The sequence below is a fragment of the Drosophila miranda genome, chromosome 4 (genome assembly GCF_003369915.1).
Source record: "Drosophila miranda strain MSH22 chromosome 4, D.miranda_PacBio2.1, whole genome shotgun sequence".
NCBI classification, from domain to species: Eukaryota; Metazoa; Arthropoda; class Insecta; order Diptera; family Drosophilidae; genus Drosophila; species Drosophila miranda.
This window is the reverse complement of record NC_046677.1, coordinates 20,037,802-20,063,586: the sequence shown is the minus strand read 5'-3', so window position 1 is coordinate 20,063,586 and position 25,785 is coordinate 20,037,802. Positions and strand designations below refer to the sequence as shown.

At 42.5% G+C, this 25,785-nt stretch overlaps 4 protein-coding genes and 1 long non-coding RNA gene across 7 annotated transcripts; 3 read left to right on the top strand and 2 right to left on the bottom strand.

The window, feature by feature from the left end:
• Window positions 1-528: 528 nt before the first annotated feature.
• LOC108164170 (transient receptor potential-gamma protein) lies at window positions 529-13,455 on the bottom strand. Of its 2 annotated transcripts, XM_017299786.2 has the most exons (16): window positions 13,372-13,455; window positions 6,185-6,363; window positions 5,757-6,125; window positions 5,360-5,692; window positions 5,118-5,300; window positions 4,818-5,052; window positions 4,435-4,730; window positions 4,100-4,368; window positions 3,924-4,040; window positions 3,662-3,857; window positions 3,399-3,593; window positions 3,109-3,334; window positions 2,679-3,029; window positions 2,339-2,617; window positions 2,159-2,280; window positions 1,871-2,101 (listed from the first exon to the last, which is right to left on the bottom strand). In XM_017299786.2, exons 3-16 carry the CDS (start codon window positions 6,105-6,107, stop codon window positions 1,871-1,873), a joined length of 3,384 nt encoding a protein of 1,127 aa, XP_017155275.1. In that variant the 5' UTR covers window positions 6,108-6,125; window positions 6,185-6,363; window positions 13,372-13,455. The 2 variants fall into 2 exon arrangements, with proteins under 2 accessions (XP_017155270.1, XP_017155275.1); XM_017299781.2 differs by lacking the exon at window positions 13,372-13,455 and having other exon boundaries at window positions 529-2,101; window positions 2,679-3,026; window positions 6,185-6,267.
• Window positions 13,456-16,234: 2,779 nt separating this feature from the next.
• Window positions 16,235-17,833, top strand: LOC108164198. Its single transcript, XR_001775801.2, has 3 exons — window positions 16,235-16,413; window positions 17,142-17,343; window positions 17,407-17,833. It is a non-coding gene; the product is annotated as an uncharacterized LOC108164198 (long non-coding RNA).
• Window positions 17,834-18,645: 812 nt separating this feature from the next.
• LOC108163541 (RE1-silencing transcription factor) lies at window positions 18,646-21,370 on the top strand. The gene is made up of 3 exons (XM_017298898.2): window positions 18,646-20,161; window positions 20,221-20,658; window positions 20,725-21,370. Exons 1-3 carry the CDS (start codon window positions 18,716-18,718, stop codon window positions 21,046-21,048), a joined length of 2,208 nt encoding a protein of 735 aa, XP_017154387.1. The 5' UTR covers window positions 18,646-18,715; the 3' UTR covers window positions 21,049-21,370.
• A 190-nt stretch (window positions 21,371-21,560) lies between these two features.
• Window positions 21,561-22,219, bottom strand: LOC108163540 (mitochondrial import inner membrane translocase subunit Tim9-like). The gene is made up of 3 exons (XM_017298897.2): window positions 22,069-22,219; window positions 21,890-21,985; window positions 21,561-21,820 (listed from the first exon to the last, which is right to left on the bottom strand). Exons 1-3 carry the CDS (start codon window positions 22,126-22,128, stop codon window positions 21,692-21,694), a joined length of 285 nt encoding a protein of 94 aa, XP_017154386.1. The 5' UTR covers window positions 22,129-22,219; the 3' UTR covers window positions 21,561-21,691.
• A 1,287-nt stretch (window positions 22,220-23,506) lies between these two features.
• Window positions 23,507-25,246, top strand: LOC108161296. Of its 2 annotated transcripts, none has more exons than XM_033393711.1 (2): window positions 23,507-23,743; window positions 24,104-25,246. In XM_033393711.1, the coding sequence occupies exon 2, from the start codon at window positions 24,205-24,207 to the stop codon at window positions 24,949-24,951; it is 747 nt and encodes a 248-aa protein (XP_033249602.1). In that variant the 5' UTR covers window positions 23,507-23,743; window positions 24,104-24,204; the 3' UTR covers window positions 24,952-25,246. The 2 variants fall into 2 exon arrangements, with proteins under 2 accessions (XP_033249602.1, XP_017151003.1); XM_017295514.2 differs by lacking the exon at window positions 23,507-23,743 and having other exon boundaries at window positions 24,098-24,129; window positions 24,189-25,246.
• The last annotated feature ends 539 nt before the right edge of the window (window positions 25,247-25,785 follow it).

The window sequence follows — 25,785 nt, the reverse complement described above, 5'->3', positions numbered from 1 at the left end:
GACTGTCCGTCCCGATAAGTGCCTTCTCAGAGACTATAATAGCCACAAAATGTATTTCAGAATTTCGCCCCGCCTCCTTCCGCCACCACAAAGGACGAAAATCTGTGGTATGAAAAATTCGAATGATACGAGCAAATACGGAACTATAGAGAATGACTATTTCTTTTAATGTTGGTGTAATGCCAAAAAAAAATGCGCTCAAAAGCCAATTCGTCGTATTATCGTACAGAAACGGATTCAAAATAATTTGAAGCATTAAAAAGACATGAGTACATTATTATTAAGTATCTCAGAGATTCAAAATCTTAAAGAAACTTTGTTTAGGGTAACTTTCCAAGCACTAAAGGTTATGGCTCAATCGAACGAGATATAAAGCAGAGGCGGACAATTTTGATTGAAATACATATCTAAGAATAAAGTGGATTTCTAAGTAATTTTTATTCCTGAAAAATACTTTTCATACCAAGGAATTAAATCCACCAACCGTAAAAAAGGATGAAATTTAGTATTTTCTTTTATTTTCGTTTAGATATTTCGTATTATTTTTATTTTGTCCGTGCAAATAACAATATTATTTGTATTTATTCTAACATTTGTTTCGTATTCGGTTCGGCTTCCTGCATTTGTTCGTTTGAGGCAACAGAGATATGTATGTACTCGGATGCATTGCATTGCTATATTACTAGATGTATGTACATATATCTGTTGATTCATTGCATCGAATGATATAAAATGTTATACGACATTATTCGTTATTGTTTTCGTTGATATTCCATATATAGCATGTATGTACTGTTCGTGTGTGGGTGTTTGTCTACTTGAACGCAAAAAATCATCTAAAAATTTGGATTATTCGTATTTGGTTTCATATCTGTAATCTATATATAGTTATAGTTTAGGTATATGTATATTATATATTTGTATGCTATGCTAAAATCGTTTTGTGTGTGAAGATTATGGCTATGGATACATTTGAATGTATCTCATATCCATAAAATGCATACACTTTAGTAGTACTGCAATATCGATTATTGTTTGCTGTGTTCTTGGTTAAAATCGGTGTATAAAATTTGTGTTATCTTGATTTATTTACTTCTACTGCTTGCTTGCTTGAACAACAAATCCTTGGCTTCAAATCCATTCTCTCAAATCAACAAATACACAGCGCGCTTCCCTTCAGTTCCGAGTACAATACGGTAATTCAATGTTCATCCAAAACTTATGTGTATAAAAAATATGTTTCATGCTAAGGCAACGTTCAACATCGATATGGGATAGTTTTAGTTTTAGTTTAATTCGTATTTCGTATTTGTATTCGGTATTTGGTAAAGGGCTTTTTCGGATCTTTGTTTCCAACTCGATTTCTATCAGGACCTCGAGTGGCTTTCTTTTCTTGTAAAGGTTTCTCTATAAAGCGATCATATGATATGTGTGGGTGCTAGAGAGATAGTAGTAGAGTCTCAGGTGATGATTTAGGTTTAGTGTTGGATAATCTCAGACAATGCCAGCACTGAGAAAACATGTTGAGTAAGAGGATACTTTGAACTTCTGATGACGGTAAATGGTGCTCTATGAAAGGTATTGTTGGTTTGGTGAACAGTTACAGAGTTACTGAGTAGTTAGTTTCTTATTTGATATTTGGTAAGTGATATCTATGTCTATATCCGTGGTGTGAGGTATTTTAAGATCTAGGCTGTGTTGGTTTAAGTTTTGGTTAGTTTAGCGCCAGACTGTTTATGTCTTCATATCATCTCTGCTTCTGCTTCTAGGTATCTGCATCAGGTGCGCCATCTAAGTAGTTAGCTGCTATATCTTTGGTATCTCTGACAATCATCGTCTCAATTCGCTGAGAATGCCCCCACGTGTTTCCTCAGCCCACGGCTCCCATGGTCGAGACGCAGCTGGTGCTGATCAGGGGCTCCCTTGAGTTGACCGACGTATTGGATGGATCAATGGACAGCGTGAACGTGGACGTCTCCACCGAATCATGCTGGCTCTGGGTCTGCTCGTGTCGACGCGGTTTCACCAATTGGGCGGGATCCTTGTGCTGCACTCCGCCCTCGGCAGTGGCTGCCGGATAGCTGGATACACGCTTAAGGGTCTGGCAAAGAAAACCCCATCAATTATCGGCTTCTAGGATCCATAGGCAAATACAAACCTTATCGTTCAATAGCTCTGCAGCGGCTGTGGCAGCTGCCACCGATTCTGTGACCGGACAAATGTTCTTGCTGGAGGAGAACTTTTTGCGCTTGCGCTTCAGCGCAGCAATGGCAGTTAGACCTATAGGAGAAACATGTAGCGAGGGAGGGGTATGCTTGTGATCTTAAGGTTCACCCACCGCTGGTTGTGTGAAAGAAGTGTGAGCCCACTCCCACGTGCGTGGGTGTTGGATTGATCGAGGCAATGGGTGTTGGTGTGGGCGTGGCTGCTGCCGCTGGCGGAGTGGACTCTCCATGGTAGCCGTAGCCATGCTGAGGTGAGTTCTGGGCATATGTGACCCGCAACTGGCCATGCACTGGTGTGGTATTGTTTGAGGTATTGCACACAGAATCCTCCGACTTGGAGCGTCCCAGCATCTTGCTCACGTTGCCCACCTTGGCGGCTTCTATGAGGGTTCCTGCAGAAACATTTTGGCCATTAATGAACTGCTCTAATTTCGAAGATAAAGTTCCCAATACCCCATCGCTTCTTGTGTCCGGCTATGCGCTTGTTGTACGGCTTCAATGCGGACTTATTGTACTTGGTGACTGGGCCATTGGGCGTCACCGCAGCCGTTCCCTGTGTGGGCGATGTGGGCGACTCGGAGCCCCCACATCCCGCCTGCTGGCTCTGCTGTCGCTTGTGCATAAAGTTGGGCGTGAAGAGAGTGGAAATGGTTGAGCTCAGAATCTCGTGCTGGTTGTCATAGTTGTCCAGCGATGTGGAAAACTCAGCCACGGGTGCCAACGAGCCCGTTGAGCCCGGCGGTGCGATATTGAAGCCCTTCATCAGGCGGCGTTCCTTCTGGCGATTCTTTTTGCCACCGCCTCCTGGTGCAGAATATGAAAATATAGCAGGGAACTCTTAGAGAAAGACGTCATATCCTCATAGTCAGCTTCTTGGGCTTACCACCACCTTGTCCGGCCGTCACATTCGTGTCCATGCCACTGTTCTTCAGTATCTCGACCAGCTCACAGCGGAAGGCGGATATATCCTGTTTGATCTCGTTCACATCGTCCTCGGTGACGCCTTGGGACTCGGCCTTCCTCTGCTCCACCGTCACATACCGACGCACCAGATTCCGCATGATCTGCTGGTACTTAAAATCGCGATCGCTGGCCTGTTGAGCCTTGCGCTGGAGGGGATTTAAGGATAGATCAGACCAATAAACTCAGGCGCTTCCATGTGTAAGCCCGTACCCGTATCGTTTTCAGATGTTCCCTACGAGCTGCCGATGAACCACTGCAGAAGACCCGTCGCATCCACTTGCACGCATACCAGATGGACTTTGGAGTGGGTATAATATTAAAGGGAGGAGGACATGTCCCACCCTCCTCGAAGTAGCTAATCCAGAGCTTAGACCGAGCAAACTTCCACTCCACATCGGCACGTTCCTGCGATAAGCAAAAGAAAACTTGTATTATCCGAATAGCTATCTGGGGGACTCTTTTGGGCTACCCACCGAAATCAGTTGATACGAATGATTCATCATGGCTATGAGCAGGTTGAGCAGCACAACAATATTGATCACCGAATAGGTGCCGAACATCAGCATGCCCCAAAAGCGTGTAAAGATCTTGATGCCGTCCAGCTCGAAGCTGTCCAAATCGATCAGACCAAACACAGCCCAGAAGAGGGTTTGTGTGGTCTCAAATAAACTGAAAGTAAAGAGTGATGCTCATCTTTATTTGAACATCTTTTTAGGGAGATGATGAGGCACTCACTTGGAGAACCTACGCCATACAATACAGGCATTGGGATCATTGGTGCCATTCATATTGAGCAGCACACTGCTTGGAGAGACCTCCGGACAGCGTTTCTTTTCCAGATCCGCATAGTACCTGGAAGAATCGATAGATGGTAGATGGTAGATTGGTGGATGATGATTGGGTGTACCCACCATAGTAGCTGATTAAGACCGCTGCCAAAGGCAAACAGCACCAGGACATATAGAAAGAAGAACTTCATGATGTCCATTACCATGCGTGACAGCGACACTTGCAGTGGCCCCAAATGTGGATTCACCGAGAAGATGTATACCAGTTTGAGGCTACTAAAAATGTTCGCCGCACTGAACAGGCCCTCCGATATGAGCATCGGGTCCCAGGCATCCCAACGTTCGCGCGGCAGATCGGTGGCATGGGAATTGTAGATCATCTCCTTTTGCACCTATAAGCGAGAGAAGGGTTTTCTTCCGAACTGAATCGTATGTGACTGGTATGGACCATTCCTCACCTGAAAGAAGGACACCACTCTCAGAGCAACAGTAGCCACATACAGGGAATTCGTAACAAAATCGATCACATTCCACATATCGTTGAGATACTCCTGCAGACCCACGTCCCAGAGCTGCTTGACCTCGCTCCAGATAAGGCCACTCACCCACGACAGGATGAGCCACTCGATGAAGGTGGGCTTGGCGCCCCGCTTGGTGGGCACCTCCTCCACCTTGTTCAGAATGTTCGAGTCGTCGGCAAAGAACCAGCCCCCAATGAAGGTCTCAATGCGCTGGGAGGCCAGCATCAATAGAACTGCATAGGTGGAATGGTATCGTAAGTGGAGGATTGGTTGCTGAGAGTTTCGGGAGGGGAGCGGAGCGGCGCTTAACGAGTACTCACAGAGAAAGGTGAAGTAGGAGGCGCTGTGGCAGATGAACTTGATGAAGGGCTTCCGCATGGTCTGGCCAATGCCGGAGTAAGGGGCCAGGATGTAGGCCAGCGAGAATATGGGGAACATAATCCCAATGCGAATGATATCCACGGCCTGCAGTGCCATGTTCTTCCGCCTGAATCCGGGCAGACCCTCGTACCAAATGCTCGCCAGCAGCTGCTGCACATTCGAGTGGGCCACAAACTGGTAGGGAGAAGCAGAGCATTCGATTATTATCCCAGATGAGAAAGAGGTATAGCCTCACTGACCTTCTTTTGTCGCAGTTTGATGGCCAATTTGAGGCGATTTAAATGCATCCGTTCACCATGTTCGTAGATCGGACCGGTGGGATCGTGGTTAAGCAGTATCTCTAGCTCGTGCGAGGTGCGGGTGTGGTCCAGCAGGGCAGTGGCAAAGTCCTGGCACTGCTTACGCAGTTCCTGGTATTCATTCTGTGGGTAATACATCAAGAATCGTTATATCCTAGCCTTGGAGAACACCCAATAATCACCTTAAATTCGTGCTCGAGGAAACTGAGACGCCGCAGCTCCCAGGATAGCTCGAAGGCCGTGAGTATAGGATCCTTGGATGAGAGTGCTATGAGGCTGGGACTGGCCAGGGCCCTGTACGCATTGATGCGCGATCGCGAGTGCCTAAGAGAGTCCTCCTGCCGTGATTGGACGCACTCATCGCAGCCACAGCGCACGTCATGGGGCATGGGCAGGACGGCGCCACGATCCAGGAGAATCTTGATTATCTCGTAATTGTCCCGATGGGCAGCCAGTATAAGCGGCGTGATGTCCGGAGTAAATGTGGAAGTGTCCTCCGAGGCAGACTCCCAGCTCTAAAGAGAATAGTATATTCAGTGATTTTAGGCGAAAAATAAGGTACGAGTCGGATCCACTCACATGATTCCCTTCGTTGTGAAATGTAACATTCTCGTGGTCCAGCAGCACCTCCACAGCCTCCACAAACTCCTCAGAGATGGAGTGCAGCAGGGCATCCTTCGTGTCCACATTGTAGTTGATCAGCAGCTCCACCATCTCCAGGTTCTCGTTGTCGATGGCCATCAGCAGGGCGGTGCGTCCCAGCGGATCCACACAGTTCACATTGATGTAGTCCGTGTCCTGTGCCTTCTGCAGCATCCTTCGAGTGCCGGCCATATCACCGCGCTCCACGGCCAGCAGGAACTTCTTCTCCTCAAGAGTGAGCTGTCGGATCTCCTGATGCGGTCGGATGGTGTTCTCCTCCTCCATCATGCCGTGGATGCTGTGACGCTGTGGGGATACAGAAAGGTATTTGGAGCTGCCTTCAGCGATCAGATAGTTGGACCCACCTTGACACGCCTGGCCGGCTCGATCTGGACTGCTATGTGGCCACTGCCACTGCTCTCGCTGCCCAATTTCTTGTCGGCATTCTCCGAGGCATCCGCTCCATTCTTGATCTTATTAAGGATGGGCGCCAGAACCGATTTCCTTCGTGCGGGGCTCACAAAGTGTAGCTTTTTTCCGTCCTCTGTGGGTAAACAGAATTACATTTCATGAGTACCACTGCAGGCCGCACACCTCCCTCCACACTCTGCAGAGATGTCTGGCAGAGATAATCGAGTTAACACAGTACCCGTACGGCCTTGAACAACAACACCCGACCCCACCCCACTCCACACAGGCAGACAGACTCTGTTCAAGGCCACACGCCCGGCAGAACTCCATGGAAATCATCAAATTGCCATTAACACTTATTTGCACTGATTTTCGATAGCCTTTGCTAAGCCGCAAATGAAATCATAAAATCCAAGCGTAAAATGCAAACGCAAAAGGAAAACAATAAAAAGACAAAAACGCCGGAAAAATTTGCAAATGTTCGGTCGAAATGCTGGATACCCTTACAGATGCATTGCTGCATTGTCATGGCACGACTATTTTGAAAACTATAGAGATAAACTATAATTCACACCACAATAAACTTCGCATATATTGAAAATCATTGAATTAACTGGGATTAACTGCAGAATCTGACTTGATTTTTAGTCATATTTTTCCTATGGGACCGACAAATGATCTGCTTTTTTTTTGAGTCACTATTTTAAATGTTTCCTTGAGAGAAAACCAATAAATAAATTAGCCTAAATCCTTTTGGGAACAGCGGGTATATTAGTAGAGCCGCGGCCCTTGCCGCAGTAACAGTGACGGCCCAGGGCACACCTCTGGCTTGACCCGTCTTGTTATTCTGCTTACTCTGCATTGCAAACATCTCCTTACGATCATCATTCCCCTACAAAGGGTATACAAAGAGCAAAAAGAAAAAAGTGAAAGCGCAAAAGCAAACACAAACACGCGGCGTATACGCGATGTGGGGGGTTCCTTTAGAGGGTGGCAAGAGAAATCTGGGTCAATTATTGCTTGCATATTAAAAAGCAATGCACGCACACTGACACACACACACATACCTAGACAGTGACAAAAGCTGCCTGGCTGCGTATCAGTCAGCAACTGTGTGTGTGTGTGTGTGTGTGTGTGCGTGTGTGGGTGTGGGTGTTGTGTGGGGTTCGCTGATGTTGTCAGTTTTTGGCATTTAATTTCAAATGACATTGGCTGCATCGGTAGCCTAACACACATCAACACCCCAAAGTAACCCACACTACCCCCAGCACCCAGCGCCCACTGCGCCCCAAACATATTCTTTCCCCATGCCTGGGTGCTCCTTCAAACCCCCCAACCTTATTTGCATTCACCCCCACATGCGCCATAAAATATGCAACGTTGTTTGCAGAGCCCTAGACTTGGCATTGGCAGTGTTTTGGTGGTGCGGGTGGGTGGCGTGTAGGATTTGAAATATTTTTTGATATTGGGGAAAGTTATAGCTTGTGGGTAGAGAATGAAGTACGCTTTGAGTGTGATGAAAAACGAAATTTAGAAATAAATGCTTACAGAAGAAGCTTAAGGATACTTAAGGATAAAGACTGTAGACTATTACGAAGTGATATGTTGTGCATATATACGGAATGATTTACTGTTGGATCCGTTGAAAATAATTACAATTTCAGTCATAACTAAAACTAAGCTAAATAAATATGTGTTTTACATGCCATCTCCAATAGAAGCGCCATACAAGGATACATTCATTATTCAGTAACTTGGCTAAACCCATTCATTTTTAAATTAACTTTGAAATGGTCTGTCTTTTCCACAGAAAAGAACTTTCGGACAAGGCAAAGTGGTTGCCTTCTTCGTTGCCTTCGTTTCACGTGCGTTGAACTTTCATTGATTGCACCTACAACACACACACACGAACACACACATAGATATTAAATACATGTGTGTCTGACACACAGATACGAAACACATGTATGCGCGCATGGGTGCCTCCTGTGGTGTGAGTCTGCGCAGGACCTAACCTAGGACAATTCCGTTTTGGGTTGTCGTAGGTCGTGTGCACAGGAAACCACAGCGAAAATGGCGACGGCTATGCCGCCATTTTGCACCCAACCCTAACTCACATACACATAGACATTTTGCTCGTTTCACGGCTGGCATACTAATCACCTGCTTGAACCATCGAAATGCTATTGATTGACCTGAAAACCGAGTACGAGTACTCGTATTAGCGAACATCAAACCTCAATCAGCTGCGATTTGTCCTGGTTAGGGGTACATTTAATATTCATTTGCCATTGTCACTAGCTGACTTAATGATGAGATCGTTTAATGGGCTAAGGACTGGTCTGAAAACGAGTCAAAACGATTAGTTTTAGCCATTAGCCATATGACTCCCACCTAACAAGGTCGGGGCTATAAGGTTTATCTTCTTTCCCTCCTTAAAAATATGTGCCACTATTTTCCATCTTATTATCCCCATTTCCATAATTCAACGTTCAATCTTCTTTCTCCCATAAAAATTGATGAAAATCCGCACTAAACAGATATTTAGGACTTGCCATTTGTTCAACTTAAGTCTCAAAAATTCCCCCCAAGTGGGTTTGACCCATTTATGGGATATTTGGCTATTCAAGGCATAAGTAATCCAGCAAGGAAAGACATTGTCTTCGTGCAACTGCCGCGTACGTGGCGCATACGTAATGCGAATTTTGTACGAGGGATTTGGCAAGTTTTGCTTACCTTCGCCTTCTTCGCCGGTTTTCGCATCGCTCCATTTCGACAACTGAGATGGGAGAAAATAACAGAGAGAGAGAGAGAGAAAATATGCATATTAGTTAGTTAGTTTTGTTAGTTTAGGTAGTTCAGGGAATTAGCAATTCATAAATGGTGTCTTTCACAATTTTCAAGCACATTTTATCTAGTAATATGTATTATGGTGAATCCGGTAGATAATCCGCTTAAATATATCCTACTTATTAGTATTGAAATTAATTAATAAATTACTTTTGTTTTGATTATCAATTTCCCAATCAATCTCTGGGAGATAATCTCGTTATATTCCTCCAAACTCCCTCCCCCATCCAAATCAATCTCTAAAACCCATTTCCCTCTTTGAGATTTCCATTTAAATCGTTGTCTCTGTCTGTCACTATCATCGAAAATTTTGCAAATTTAAAATTGATGATTTCCGCCTTGGAAATTTTCTCGAATTTCCCAAACAGACGACAGACCTTGACAGCAGGTTCACCTTACCCTTAGACCAGGCTTGCTCCCAGTCTCTGCCACAGTCTCTTTCTGTGTCCCTGCCACTGACTCTGCCACAGGCTCTGCCACAGTCTCTGTCCCTGCTGCTGTTCCTTCCTGCCGCCAAAAACAAACCAAAACCTTGACACACAGAGAACAACAACAAGAACAAGAACAGCAACAGCCTCAGTTGCAGTTGCAAGAGCCATGGCAGTGTCTGTGGCAGCAACAAACAGCAGATAATTAAATGTCAAGATTGCAGTAACAACTACCAGGAGAGGGGGGCGGTGCCAGAGGATGTGGGATGGGAGACACTGAACATTGGTTGTTCCCTTCACGCCTGACCAAAGCAGCAGCCACATCCAAAAACCGCACACACAAGCAGGAAGGAAAGATAACTTTTGGTGGTAAAAGCAGCCTTAGATACCCTTGCAGATCCATCTTTTCTTTTGGTAATATACAGATAACAAAATCATCCGATTTGTATGGAAGGTTGTAAGGTTTTACACAGAAGTTATTAAAACTGATGCTGATTGTGGCCAGATACTCGTACTCCCTCCTGTTCAAATATTCCATAATAAATGATACAAATCAGCCATTACCTAATCTCTCCACCAGTACACTCTTTAAGGCCCAGACATATCCGTAGTCGGATAGGGAAGACACAACGTCGTTACCCTCCCATTCGCGCGCACTAATTTCCTGTCGAGCTTCAGGTTCAGGTTTGTCGCTTCACCTCCAGCGAAGGTCTCGCACATCCGGCTGATGTTGGGGGCTGCTTTTGGGGTCTGCCGATGCTGATGCACTCGGCAGCTGAAAGCAGATGCAGTGGCAGGCCCCAGGTGGAGCCGTGAATGGGGAGGAGAAGCAGAATGGCATAAATCTGGCATGCATGCCTCGAGTGTCCTTGTTGCGGGCAACAACGCCAACGACTTGTGGCTCCTCTGGTCCCAACGCACAGACATACACATACACACAGATACAGCTACAAATACAGACATAAAATGCGTGTCCTTGGCTCGTGCAGAAATCAAAGACAACGTCGAGGACAGCCAGCAAAAACAACAGTAACAGCAGCTGAAAGCAGGAGGATTCCGGACAAACATTGCACAAATTGCAACACTCGACACAGAAAGAGATAGGCAGAGCAAAAGGTAGAGAGAAAGAGAGATAGATAGATAGAGATGGTTAGAGGGTCAGCGGGAGAAGAAAAGAGAGAAAGGCGGCATTCCAAGCGATGCAAAAATGCAATGGGCTTTTTATGGTACTCTATGCGTGGAATGAAGTAAGGATACAATCTAAAGGGCTTCACATTAGGAAAGGTTAATTAGAGTCGAAGGACTTAAGAATTAAATTAAGATATGATGAAGATTAAGTACATAGAGCTATACCACTCTGAAAAGCCCTAAGAAGTCGCAGAAAGTTAAAGGAAAATTATAGAAATTGTCCCTTTCACATCAAATGCTTCTCATTCCTTAAAGCTGAAGAAATCTCTATTGTACAAAATGATATGTTACTCATTCCCAATCTGCATCGGGCTAAAGGGTATGCAAAGAAGACCCCAATGCGAAAGCAATAGAGATTTTCAGATTTATCCAACTTTGTTTTCGTTCTTTTCGTGTTTTTGTTTTTGTTTGCGGCAGTAACTTGAGTCTGAAGATGAGGCTAAGAGGATGCAACCCAAGGCAACGGCAACTACTTGGCGCCGCCTCTCGACGCGTCACGCCCCCTTCACTATTTCTCCCCACTCTGCTGCTGCTGCTGCTCCTCCATACTGCCACCTGCCATCTCTCCCCCTGTGTTTAGGAGAAGGCCAAACGCAAGCTGCTTGAGAAAAGGGAAAAGTTCAAAGTGTAGGACGGCGACCATACAAATCAAAATTCAATGTAAGAAAAGCCCCCCCACACACACACACACACACACACACGCACCCAATTTTCATATGGAAATGCAGGTCGGCATTACGTATACGCCGTGTTCCTAGCAATTAAACGCGAACTTAGCGACCAGATGTTGTTGCTGTTGGTGTTTTCTGTTGCCGTTGCTGTTGCAGCTGTTTGCCGCTGTCCTTGAGCGCCTTCTAATCGAGGGCACTGCACTCAGTCGGCGGTGACCCCAAGGCACCCCTTTGCCATGCCACCGCCACCACTCTTCGTGCCACCACTGTTTTGCCACATGTTTCAACCCTTTCATTATGCCCTTTGCCAAAAGGATATGCTGATTCTTACTCGATGTTTGGCAGTGCCTAGGAGAATGCATTTCAGGGGTTAGGAGATCTTCTATTGGAGCCGTATATAACAGTTTTTGGCCTGCAAAGTTTTCTGTGTCTCCAAAGTTGATTCACATCGAATAACTATATCATTTATCCAGCAAAAAAACAATCTACTACCTTAAAGGGTAACGAAATCTTCGGCCTTCAAAGCAAAGCTTCCTTTCGTGTTGATGTTTTGTTTTTGCCTAACAGCTGTTTAGCTGTTTCCCTGTCCCTGCGCTCAATCCTTTATGTGAGGATTGTTATATGTATTTGGTCCTTTGTGTGCGTCTTCTGAATGTGTGTGTGTGTGTCGGCTTCCGTTGAGGGCGCAACATGCAAAGGCAAATGAATCAAATTTCTTGCCTGGGTTCGTATTTGTATTTGTGTTTCTTGCATTTAATTGCATTCAACGCAGACGTCGAGGGGGAGCAGGGGCGCTTAACAACAGTTTAACTGCAACTGTGTGCATGACTCAAACACACACATGCATACATTAGCACCCTCACACAGACACACACCATTGCATCAAAAAAGTAGGTTAACTAGTTTTTACGGTTAAATTTTGTTGAAAATACACGAAAGGTAAAAGCACGCTTTCTGAAGAAAGCTGAAAGAAAGTGCAGGTGGATAAAGTTCGATGGTCATGAAGATTTACAGACATATGTACATGTGACTGTTAAAATAATGTGAATCATAAATAATGGGATATACAAAGTGTTTGCTCAAAAACCAACCAAACATAATCCCAAAATTCCACGGGACAGACGAGAGAACGCTAATTTAATAGTGATTCTTTTGAAATATTGGGAGCACGCCCGACCCTATCTTGGCATTTACGAAGACACCAATTCAATGAGGTTATTATATCTATTGTAACTTGGAGAGTAGAGACAAGACTTCAGACAATTTAATACAAGATATTAATAGTATTAACGTTTGATTTTTCATTTAAGGAGATCTTAAAGTCTTTTGTTGGTCAAACCGTTAGATGATTAATATGGACACAAGAAGTTTAAATTAAACGCGAAGGACACTCTCACATTTCTATACATCCCATATTATCATAAAATTATCTATTTCTTTCTTTATTCCTTTTGTTCCCTCTAATTCTCTGAATGATATCCCTCCATCATCTCTGATTTGTCCCTACGCTATCTATTATATTACTACATTGCTAAGATATTTCGGTATTTGGCTTATTCTCACCATTATCCCTGTAAGATTATCGCAATAAACTTACAATTATTTATAAGCATCTACAGAAAAATGCGCTTCTCTTGTCCTCCAACTGTTTCTTTTTCACATTTATTTTCCGTTGAGCTAATCAAAGAGCTCTCGAGTGCCAAGCAACTCCTTTAACTTCTAGAAAACAGCAAATTAGATAAGAAATATCACTCCTTATCCTTATCCTTCTTGAAAACCCCTCTCCCATGCCACCCATTGACCCCTATCCAACGATAGAGCTGCATGGAAATTGAGAAACTGGGACAAGTGGACGACACTGAAGAGTCATCGACAGCAAGATGTGGAGGAGAACGACCACCTGGCCGGGTCAAAGGCCACCGGGCAAACAATGAAAAAAGTGGCAAGAAGCAAATAATGATTCTCCTTATCATTGTATCTCCATCCCCTCACTTTGTGACTCACCTTGAGTTGAGATTTCCTCTTGAGAGCGGCAATTGAACGGGTTTGCTGTCGTAGAACCTCCAGTGCACCTCCGTTGGCAGTGACGTTAGCAGCGACGTTAGCAGCGACGTTAGCAGCGACGTTGACGTTGACAGCGACAGTGAGTTGAAAATTATTTTCGTTTTTCAGTTGTATTTAGTTTTCTGAAAAATGATTCCTGCCAAAAACTGTAATCGACAGAAGAGTAGCGATTTTTGAGGCGCGAATACCATTTGCTTAAACTCTCACGAAATCAGATTTTGTTTTCATATTTTTACATTTCTTTTGTTTTGGAAATACTCTTGCCAGAAGGGGGTATTAATAGCTGGGATATTCAATTTATAGGGGACTTGAAAAGTGGTTGATGGGGCGTATAATTAATAGGAATTTCAAGGGTATATTTAGAAGAAAACAGAAATGAAGTAATGGCTGAATTCATTGATTTCTGAATGATTAGAATAGAATGAAATATGAGAAGAGTTGTATAAAGAATTAACGGAATGGGTAAGGCATGGAATGGTTGAAGAATTGTGTTGATTGTTTGATCGTTTTGCTTACAGGGAGAGTGGAGTAGAAATGGGACCTGAACTAAAAACCATTTTAAGAGAAGGCATTTTATTAACAAATATTTGGAATGGCATGGAATTAAAGTCTCCCCCTTCTTGCAGAGTATACCACGTTCGGTTCCGCTCGACTTTCCGTCAAACATTCCCCCTTTTTCTCTTCGCTTTGGTTGTTTACGAGTGCCCCTCGAGGAGCGGCGCGAAAAAGATGAAAAACATTTCGTTTTAATTATAAACAATTAGCATTGCAAATCTCTTTTCAATATTTTCATTGGATTTTCATGATTCCTTTGTTTTGGCTTTAATTACACGTTTGGACGTTTTGAATGATTCTTAACGTTTAGTTCATTTAGCTTGTTAGAATATCTCACTTATTTGTGAGATTTTGAGATATTTTGGGCAACATTCCGTTTCTCTTTCACTACAAATAACCTTACACAAATTTGAATTTGTTATAGCAGCAACCGGAGTGAGTTGGGGGCGCAGGGGCTGCATATTTCCGTTACGTGCAGTGCAACCGGAAGTACACACAAAGGTACACACACAGGCACACTCGAGTGCAGGGGATTTTTTTTCGTGCTGTTGGTTTTCGTAACTTTCAAGAGGGTGTTTGACCCATAAATGAATTTATGCCAATTTAGAAGGGCTAACACCATTGTGCCTCCCCAGGGGAGGGTCGGAATTACAGTCAGAGGGGGGTGCTCTATGAAGGATGGGATGGGGGCGTTGGCTAACCAATTAAAACATATTTTTTTATTGTGAAATGGTTGCTTGTTTGTTCCCCAGTCGGGGGTCGCTGGCTCCATGAGCAAACAGCATTTTCGGAGCAACATAACCGGATATATTTGTGCAATTATTTTAATGGCATGCGACGCCCACACACACACACACACACACACACACACACTCACGAGTTAAAGAGCAAGGGACTGAGGCAAGCCCATTTTTCATTAGAATTTTACTTTCTATACCCCCCTCTAAATGCCGCTTGTTGCCTGCCAAAATAATGTTTGTTTTTTTTCACTTTAATAATTGGGAATATATTTCTACCCGTCGTGGTTTTACTTCTATGTGTGTTTTTATTTGTAGCTGGCGCGATTTCCTCTCGACGAGTTTTACATGTGCCTTGACCAGCTGTCGACTTGCAACTGGCCCCAAAAACGGAACGGAAAGCACGGAATGGCTAAAACTGCAAGGACTCCCACGAACATTGCAGCGAAGACGAAGCCGCGTCACGAAGCGTCGGGCGAGGCGGGGACTGGAGCGGCTCAAGGGAGAATTTCCATTAATGAAAACTCAATGAAAACGGAAAGCCGGCTGCATGCTGCGCAAAGCGCATGTGTGCGTAGTACACTGCGGCCAGGATAATGAACTTTGTGGCACCAGGTCATAGTACAAAGAGGAGTGGTGGGCAGAGGAGGTTGAATGCTGCACATAATAATCCAATGAGATGTTCAAATTATTCAGGCACTCTTAACTTATTTTCTCTTTAGCTGTATTTAAATAGCAAATGCAAAATTTAAAAAAAAAAATTTTGTTTTTGAAATACCCGCGTGTACACAGCAGACATCGATGTTTTTTCTCAAACATCGATGTTTTTCTGACACCAGCAGAAGGCTGTTACGCGCGCATTTCAGGCAAAAACGCTGCCCTACTGCCGCCCAACCGACCAAGGGGTGATGCTGCATGACGCGCGGCGCGTTAACCGAACCAAACAGGAACATGCAGGAATGATAGCTGTTAGACTAATATTCGAGGAAATTAGAACTAAACTTACTAAAAGAACTAAGCATACATTCAAAATACAAGTACAAATACAATTACTAAATACGGGAAAGGTACGTGAGTATTAGTAATTGAATAAGAGAAAGGGAATTAGTGGTATATATAATGTGGTAGAGAGAATCAAAAACCGAGCATAAGACCCTAAATGCAGGGACAACGGTACATAGTTTCTAGTCGGTATATAAAATAAGTACATATATAGGTTATTTGAAAAACATCGATGTTTCATCGATGTTTTGCTCTCCAAACATCGACAACATCGATGTCCGCAAACATCGATGTTTCTCCAGCTCTACTGTGGAGAAACATGATACCGTTTAGTATCACAATTTACGTATACAAATAGAATGTTGCTACCGCTGGATAAAACTTAACACGTGACGTAACTTAACGGTTACATGACAGCGACAACGTCAAATTTTGACAGCTGACAACGTCAAATTTTGACAGCTGACGTCAAATTTTGACAGCTGACAACGTCAAATATTGACAGCGACAACGTCAAATATTGACACCATTTTCAAATCTTTTTTTCCTTTTTTTTTCTCCTCTTTTTTCTTGTTTTTCCACCTCTTTTTTCTCGACTTTTTTCACCTCAATTCTGTCGCTGAAATGCAGTATAAAAAGACCTTGCCCAGAATGAAAATTTACGAGAAGAGATTATACTACGTAATAGGTAAGACTTCATTTAAAACGAATAATATAATATACATATATACATATTTATAAACCAGGACGACGATTTTGGTGGACAGATAAAGTGGGGGAAAATTCTGAACTCATGTCATTTGAGCTCGAGAAGAGGGTCCATTACTCCATTAGTATGTCTTCTTTTTTTTTTGGTGGAGAATTTGTTTTTTTTTTTTTTTTGCCCCAGGGTGATATATTTGATAATCGGCTTTGAGACGTTCGGTGGATTCTTAATTGGCTCCTCCTGCTGTGGCGCGTATAAAGTTTGTTGTTTCTGCTGGATTTTCTGTGGCGCGTATGAAGTTTGTTGTTGTTTCTGCTGGATTTTCTGTGGCGCGTATGAAGTTTGTTGTTGTTTCTGCTGGATTTTCTGTGGCGCGTATGAATTTTGTTGTTGTTTCTGCTGGATTTTCTGTGGCGCGTATGAAGTTTGTTGTTGTTTCTGCTGGATTTTCTGTGGCGCGTATGAAGTTTGTTGCTCTTCCTGCTGGATTTGCTGTCCCTCCTGTTGGGCCGCAAATACACCTTGCTGTTTCTGCTGGACGCCGCTTAACCCCATATGTATACCGTGTAAAATTTGAAAAATACCGTCTTAGCCCCATATATATACCGTGTAAAATATACCGTAGAATTTAAATTAAATTACAAATTTAAATTTGTATTTAAATTTAAATTAATTAAGATTTTTAATCAATTGCAAATTTTTAATTGCAGCAAATCAACAATCAAACAACATAATGTCTGACACACTAAAATCGATCCCTTTAAGGGTGTTCAAAGAACATGGAATATTGAACGACCAGGACATATAAAGGAAACTAATGAAGGGATAATAAATTCCATTAACGAATTGGAAAATTTCAAGGGTTCTGCATTTTTTTTAAATATGGATGAACTACATATTTGTGAACTCGGGGTAAGCTAAATATTAATTATTTATTATTTATCGATTTATGTATATGTAAATAATTTCTTATAGGAATCACACCAAATGCAATTTTGGAAATTTTTGGCTATTGGGGCCCAAACAGCAAGTCATAAATATTTTAGAGCGCGAGATTTTGCAAATCTTCCCGAAAGAAAAAGCTCAATACTATCGCACGGAAGGACGTTCAAAAATTTGTATTTTCCAAAAATTGTTTAAATAGATTTAAAATTAAAATTTAAAATTATTTCCACACTGTTTTCACACTTTTCGGCAAACCAAAACTTCCAACTTTGATTTTAGGCATAAAATGCGTTAATTTCTAACGACATGCGAATAGTTTTTTGGACATTCAATTTAAATTTTTTAAATGGTCAGAGCGCTTCACAACATTAGAGCTGCTGGCTCATGAGGATTTCATCCCTGTGTAGTTGCCATGTAGCAAATGTGTAGTTACGATGTAACACAAATAAATTTAGTGGTCGACTTTTTTTAGTTTAAACATTATTTTATAAAAATTACAATAATTTTTATTTTTGATTTTTATTGTATAATTATTATTATAATTATTATTCTCGATTTTTATTGAATAATAAAATATTATTCTTGATTTTTATTGAATAATTATTATTTTTGATTTTTATTGTATAATTCTTCTTATAATTATTACTCTTGATTTTTATTGAATAATTATTATTTTTGGATCAAAACATTTATAATATAATTATTATTCTTGATTTTTATTGAGTAACCACGAATAGGTATATATCCTTATATAAATACAAGATAATATTCATATGCATGAATATATATGTATAAAGAAATTGAACAATTGGAACGATTTTTCTCTTACGTTTTAGTACGTTTCATTTGTTTGACTATTTTCGCTAAAACCTATTTTTGCGCTAAATGCAATAAACGCAAGTATTTAGAATACGCCAGTTAAGTAAAAAAACTATTCATGAATCGTATAAAATTATGTGGGCAGGGCTAAATGTTTTATATAGCTAGTAATATTCCATGGAAGATCAAAAACGAGGAATATGGTTTCCAATCCTTGACAGAGATCAATTAACCCATTGTAAGCCAACTTTTTTTTTTTTGAATTTTCCACCGAAAAAATTAAAATTTAATTAATTTAGCGCAGTTCAGGTAAAAAATATTGTGGTTTTTTTAAAGTTTAGAGGAAAGATGGCATGGATCTACAAGAAGAATTTAGAACCAGTAATATTTTACGTCATATTTTTCAAATCGTTGAACTGTTTAAAAAGAGGGGGTAAAGTGGACGAAGTTCGATTTCTTATCGAGACTGGTTGGCAATATTTGTTTTGGAAAATGCACAACAACTTTTGGCGTCTCCTAAATGGAAAATAACAAGAGTTTGCGGCCTGAGGACACGGAAAACGGGAAGTTTAAGTGCTGCTTCGACAACTGCAACTACGAGACCGACCGTGCCTACAACAGGTGGCGTCATGAGGCGAGTCACTCGAAGGTGGATTTGGAGGCACGGGCGTTCAAGTGCCATTTGTGCTGGTACAGCTCGGACAAGGCATCCAACATAAAAAGGCACCACAACAATCGACATCCGGGTTGCGAGGCACCGGCGTACAATTCCATTAAGCCCGCCGCTATCGTTTGCTACGTGACGGGATGCACCTACTCAACGAATCGTCCGTATGACATGAGGCGCCACCTCACGGTGCACAACAATCCATTGAGAGGCGACAAGGCGTTTAAATGCTTGCTGTGCACCTACAGCTCGGAGAGGAAGGGGAACCTCAGGCGGCATGTGGATCTGCGGCACAGTGGCCTGAGTGGAAAAAACTCTTCCGAAGAAGAGGAGCCGGAGCCGGAGCTGGACGAAGGACCTAGTACGGTGCCGTTTGCACGGTTTGAGCCGAATGTGCCGAGATTCCGATATTCATGTGCCATGTGCAACTACAGCTCCAAAAGAAAGGAGAATCTTGCTCGGCATTTGGAGCAAGTGCACAGTGTCAAAAGTGGAAAAGAGTCCTCAAATGATGAAGCAACGGAGCCGGACGTACGGCAGAAGGTGAAGCTGGAAGTACTGCAAAAGGTGAAGCTGGAAGTACTGCAGAAGGTGAAACTGGAAGTACGGCAGAAGGTGGAGTTGGAAAAACGGCAGAAGCCGAAGCCAATTGTGAGCTTTAAATGCGCGCTGTGCAGCCAGAGCTTCAAAAGGCAGGCGAACCTTGAACGTCATGTGGATGCAGTGCACAATTGGATGAGTGATAAAGAGTCCTCAAATGAAGAAGATGCGGAGTCGGAGTCAGAGCCGGACGTACGGCAGAAGGTGAAACCGATTGTGACCATCCATACATGCTCGCTGTGCGACTACAGCTCGAACAGGGAACCAAATCTGAGGCGACATATGGAGCAAAGGCACAGGGGCTTGAGTAGAAAAGTGGTCTCACATCAAGAAGAGGAGCAGACGGAACCGGACGAAGGGCAGCGGGTGGAGCCAATTGAAAGCAGCTTTGTGCCGGACAGGAAGTCCACTCTGAGGCCGCGGCGGAATGTGCGGTACAATGGCTTGAGTGATGTAGAATACACAGATGAGAAGTCTGAGCCGGAGGAATTCCAGGAGGAAGTGCCGATTTTGGCTGATGCTGGAACGGGAGAGAAAGTGGTAGTGAAGACGAAAAAACCAAAACAGAAAAAGAAGGAACGACTGTACGATGAGTTATTTGAGGAATTGGAAAATGATGATATGATAGTTGAGGAATGCCCCGAGGCGGATGAAACGTTGGCACGAACGCAGGACACCATTGGCCAAAAGCAGATGATAGTGAGTACTGGAAGCATTTATATCTCTGGAAAGCACTAATTCTTTTCTGAATCTTCTAGGCTGTCGAATTAAATGGCCAATTGCACTGGTACGAGGCCATTGATCAACCCGCGGATGAAGCGCTCCAGCAGGCCTTCATCGACGAGCAGCCGCTGACAGTCGCTGGGCAGCAGGGGCATGCCCTTGTCGGGGAGCAGGGGCAGGCCCTCATCGAGGAGCAGGAACAGGCCGATGCCGACAATATGCAAGTGGAGGATCTGGACAATGAGCTGGCTCTGTCGATGGCCGAGCACGACGTCCAGCGGGATGATCAGAATATGGAGTACGTGGAACTGGTGACGACAGAGGTACCGCCAGAGGTGACGACAGAGGTCCCGACAGCGGTGACGATAGAGGTTCCAACAGAGGTGCCCCAACCTACTCAGCAGCAGCCATCACCATCGACAGCACCCAAGGAGCAGAAACCGGTACTGTCCTGGCGCTGGAGTGTACCTCAAGTAAGTGATTGTATATTATATCCAATGCAATCCTTAAGCAAACCGCTGTCTCTCTCTCCTTCAAAGGCGGCCAACGAAACATTGACCAATGCCACGGACCATCCAATAACCATTACCTTGGAGACTATAATAGAGGATGACTTTCCTTTTTGGTGGGACGACGGGGAATACACGAAGATGCACAAGAACACCACCTATCGCGAGCACAACGGCACTACCAAGGAAAACATCCAGCGTATCCTCCGCATCATCTACGACCTGTACTACAAGCCGTTCAAGGAGGATCGCAAGATGTTTGATGTCTTTCAGATCAAAGATTCATGGCTCTGCGCCACACGGATGACAAGAATGCAAATTATTAAAGATATGTACTCCAAGCTGGGCACGTAGGCAAAACACGTACATAGTTATATGTACTACTAATTATTGTAAGCTATTTTTTCGTGAAGTGAAAGTGATTAAAGCTTTTCTTTATTATTTCTACATTTTTCCGAGTATAAGCTATCAATATTGCAACTGATCGTATTGAATTAAATCAAAACGGATGCAAAATGGACACCATGTTTCATTGCTTAAGAAAAATGTTTAAACAAAATAAGGTCACAAATCCCACATTGTAGTTACCATGTTAAAAAATTAATTTTGTGGAAATTTTTGACCGTTTTTGCTTAAGTAAAGGGTTTAAACCAATAAAGATGAGTCCTTAAAATAAGCCAATTTTTTAAATAATGTACAAACCAATCGGATACAAAAGGCCAGCTAACCAAACGATTGATCCGAAAAGATCAACCTTAAATAATCACATTTGTGTCTTTTTTAAACGAGATCTCTAGCCCGTAAATAAATCAACTATAAAGCACACAGATCCATCGAATATTAATAAAATTTAAGGCGCTTAGCTGTTGGTTCTCTGGTTCTTTGCTTGTCATCTCTTTATTTTTTCTTCACAAATGCATCAAAAATGCATTCATTTCTATAGTTATTGGTGTGCGTCCATGGTGTGGCCCGCCGCTTAAAAGTAATAGCTCTATTTCTATTTGCCAGTCTTTTTCAACATGGCCATGGCATTTTCGTTGGCAATCATTTGGAATTCCTGGAAGCGCTGCGACACCCGCTGGTTCATCTTCAGGTACTTTTCCATGCAGTTCAGCGAACATTTCACCTGCAAAAAACACCAAGGCGGATGGTTACTGGTCAATGGACTGAGCGAATCGCATCTCATCTCACTTACCTCGGTCTCCTTTAATTCGTGGGATGTGAAATCGCAAACACAGTCTGTGAAGCACATCTCGGTTAGGCGGTTGTAGGATATCAGAAAGTCGGAGAACTACATGTGGTGGATCAGCGATTAGTGAATAGATCGGCTAAATCAGCGCGGAAATTAGGCGCAAATAATGCCGCTGCACTCACCGTCTTTAGCTGATCCTTGTCCAGCTGATTGATATCAATTTTTTTATGTGTTTTTTCCATGATCTTTTGTTATGTTTAATTTAAGTTTTCTTACGGCGATTGCTTTGATTTTGATTGCCTGAATTTTGTTACCTCAACAACAATATTGATAAGAACTCAAACTTAGCCCACTTCAGCCCCCTCTATTTAAATAGTTCAACTACTTCACGTAAATGGAGAAAACTATTAAGATTGTAAATTCTTCTTGAAGAACCATGATACCTACCTACCATGAAACCACGATATCTATCACCTAACCTGCTCTAAAATTATAAAACTTTCATTTTTTCGGTGGAAAATTAAAATACCCAGTTGGCTTGTAATAGGTTAATCGGTCTCCGTCAAGGATTGGAAAACATATTCCTCGATTTTGATGTTCCGTCAAAAGTTACTAGTTATATAGAACACTTAGCCATCCCACATAATTTTGTACGATTGATGAATCAATTTTCTACTTAACTGGTGTATTCTTAATACTTGCTTTTATTGCATTTTGCGTAAAAAGAGGTTTTAGCGAAATAAGTCAAACAAAAAACAAGTAGCGAAATAAGTCAATCCAAACAAACGAAAAAGGAAATTGCTCAATTTTGATATTCCATTAAATAATGCTGACTAACTAAATCTCTCAGCAATGCCCACATAGTTTTATCCCATTGATGAATAAATTTTCTAAAAGATTGGATAGTTTTTAATCCTTGCTTTTATTGTATTTATGGTAAAAAAAAGGTTTAAACGAAAAAGTTCAACAAAAAAAGAGTCGCTATATTGCGTGTAAGCCGTAGTATAGGCCTTTGTATACCCTATTTTGTTCATTTTATATGAAAGTATAAATATTGATATAAAGATAATAAGTAACTAATAAAGACCTTTTCTCAAATTGACATTTTTTAGACATATTCATGTATATGATGAGTGTTTTGTATATATATCTCAATCCTGATACCTATTCTTGGTCCCTACAAGAAGACAATAGTAAGTTTAAAGCTTTAAAGTATCGTTGAAATATTGAAAATAATATTAAATAATATTGAATAGTATTAAAATATATTGAAAATAAATTGTTTTTGCCTGGGATGACAAACATATTCACAATTCTATAACATCCATTTCCTCCAGGGTATGTGTGCATGGAATTAGCAAAATGTTTGTGTATGGAATGGGACTCATTGTTGTAAATCGGGTAAAAGAGGTCCTTACCGGATTCAAGTTCGGTTATCGGTGGTGCGCGCCAAATCGACAGTTTCTCTATATCGAATGCAAAGTATCGATGCCGAAATCGAACAGATGTCATTTGACATTTTAAAAATATACCGAAAAATGCCGAAAATTACTCGAAAAAATTCTTCAGTATATTTACGGCATATTTCTGACGGTCGGACGGTATATATTAACGATAAATCCGCGGTCACACTGTTGACAACTCGGCGGTCACACTGACGACTTGCAGCCTGGCCATTTTTCGCAAATTTTTAATTAAATTCGTAAATGAAAGCATGTGCACGTCGAAATTGAAGTGAGTGCTGAGTGGAAAACTCCATTTGTCAGCCGGGCGTTTGTGCGCGAGCCAGTGCATTTTGTGTATACGTAGCAACCCAAAAGAAGGCAGCCGGAAGGTGTGCAAAAAGAGACGCCTCTGGTAAGTTTGCTTAAATAAATATTAATATTCCCACACGACATATGTATTGTGTGACGAATCCCCGCCTCTGCCGAGCAGTTGTATGCCCGTTTGGAACCGTCTTGTCTGGCATGTTTTTTGTGCGTTTTACACATTTTCCTTTTGTTTGACTTTTTGGCGCAAAATAATCTACCACACCGGTGAGAGAACTCCCCACAGCATGGTGGCCCAATGCGCAATTTTTGCCCAAACGCGTGTTCTCCTTCCGCGGCGTGCGGCAACTCTTTTTTAAAACGCAGTTTAAGTTGCGTTTTTTGTTTTAATATACCCCTTCCCTAGTTTTTGTTATTTTTTAAATTAATTAAGTTGTGCGATTTCCAGTTTAGTCGGGGGCTAGAACGCTACAAGTAAGCTACGCACTTTCTGTTGGCTCAGCCTAACTGTAAATCTTAAATTTGTAAATCAGTTAGTTTTGATAAAAAATGGCTTGGAAACCGTCGACACGCTTCGAGGACGATCTTATCGATTTTCGGCAGATGGCCTATGAGATGAAGCGCGAGGCGGAGTACACTCCACGTCCCAGCTCCACGTACGACTTCTTGGCGGATCGCAACAAGCGCAACGCCGTTATTGATAAGCTGCACGGCCCGGCGAGCGCCAAGACCAAGGGCATCCAGGACTGCCTGGCCATGATGGAGCGTATCCAACAGATCGCCGGCACCAAGCCGTTGGGAGAGCACGCCACCATGGAAGACTGGAACGACACGAGCACCGTGGAACGGGAGGCCATTGCCATGATGCGCCACTTTAACCTGATGTCCATGGGTGTGGAATCGATGAAACCGCTTCCGCTTAAGGAAGAGAACGAGCCCAAGGTTTCAATTCATGTGCTTTGCAACGGCCATCGTATGATGCCCCTGATCATGGATCCCGAATACTTTCGGCCCCGCAAGACACGCCTAGCCAAGAACACTACCAACAGCAGTCTCTCGACCACTGAAACAAGCTTCAACGATTCTGGCTCTTACCACACCGCCAACGACAGCAGCTTCTACGGATCCGCTGTATCGGAGCTGGAAACAACGATAAGCAGTAATGATAATTGCGGTGTACCATACAAACTGCTGGATAACACGACACTAGAACCGAAAAAGATCCCAGCGACAATACCTAAGAAGCAGCGGAAGCCAATAAGGGCCGTACGGGACAGATATCCCAGCGGCGTCTGAAGCAGCGTCAACGTCGTCTCCTGGGTCGGACCGAGAAACCCCAAATAGAATTGAACTGAACTGAAACCCACTTCCAAAAAAGTCAAAAGCGTGGATTATAGACTCTCAAAGGTTTAACCAAATATATATCCCTATTTTGGTCACCATTTCGCAAAGTTAGAGTTAATGTTTGTCAAAAAAAATTAAACAAAATGTATAATTCCTATAAAATAGTTTATTAGTACACGGAAAGAACACACTATTTTATCTTAATTTTATCTGCAATATTAAACAGCCAACATTAAAAGTAAACAAATTATATTGGCATACAGAGGAAAACTTCAAGAATAGCTTGTTTTGCCATATACACAATATTTATACCATTTATCAGATGTCCAAGCAATGCGCAAATAATTCCCTAATCAATTCTCTTCCACACCCCCTTCCTAATGGTATTGTTTCTGTGTATATAACTATTATTAATTTGCTGAGCCAATCAATTAAGCCTAATAATCTGTCCCTGAGTGTCGCCAGAAGACATTTCGTAAAGACAGCCTGGCAGAGGAAGTATGTCTGTCTGTCTTTCGACAGAAGAGGACAAGGTGTATTTATATAGGGTGATGCATTTTCAGAGACCATATTTTGTTACAGATTTGTGCAAGTGTTATGCTCACAAATAACTCGTTATACGAAGAAAGCAATAGATTGCATGGTAAAATAAAATCTGCTTCACCCTATCTTAATTTTCCATTGCTCAGTCAGCCTTTTTTTCGACAGCATCGCGGCTCTTCTCTCTCATCTTGTTTTGTCCTCAGCTTCTCTTCTCGCCTGAGAGTGTGAACGAGACACGACACC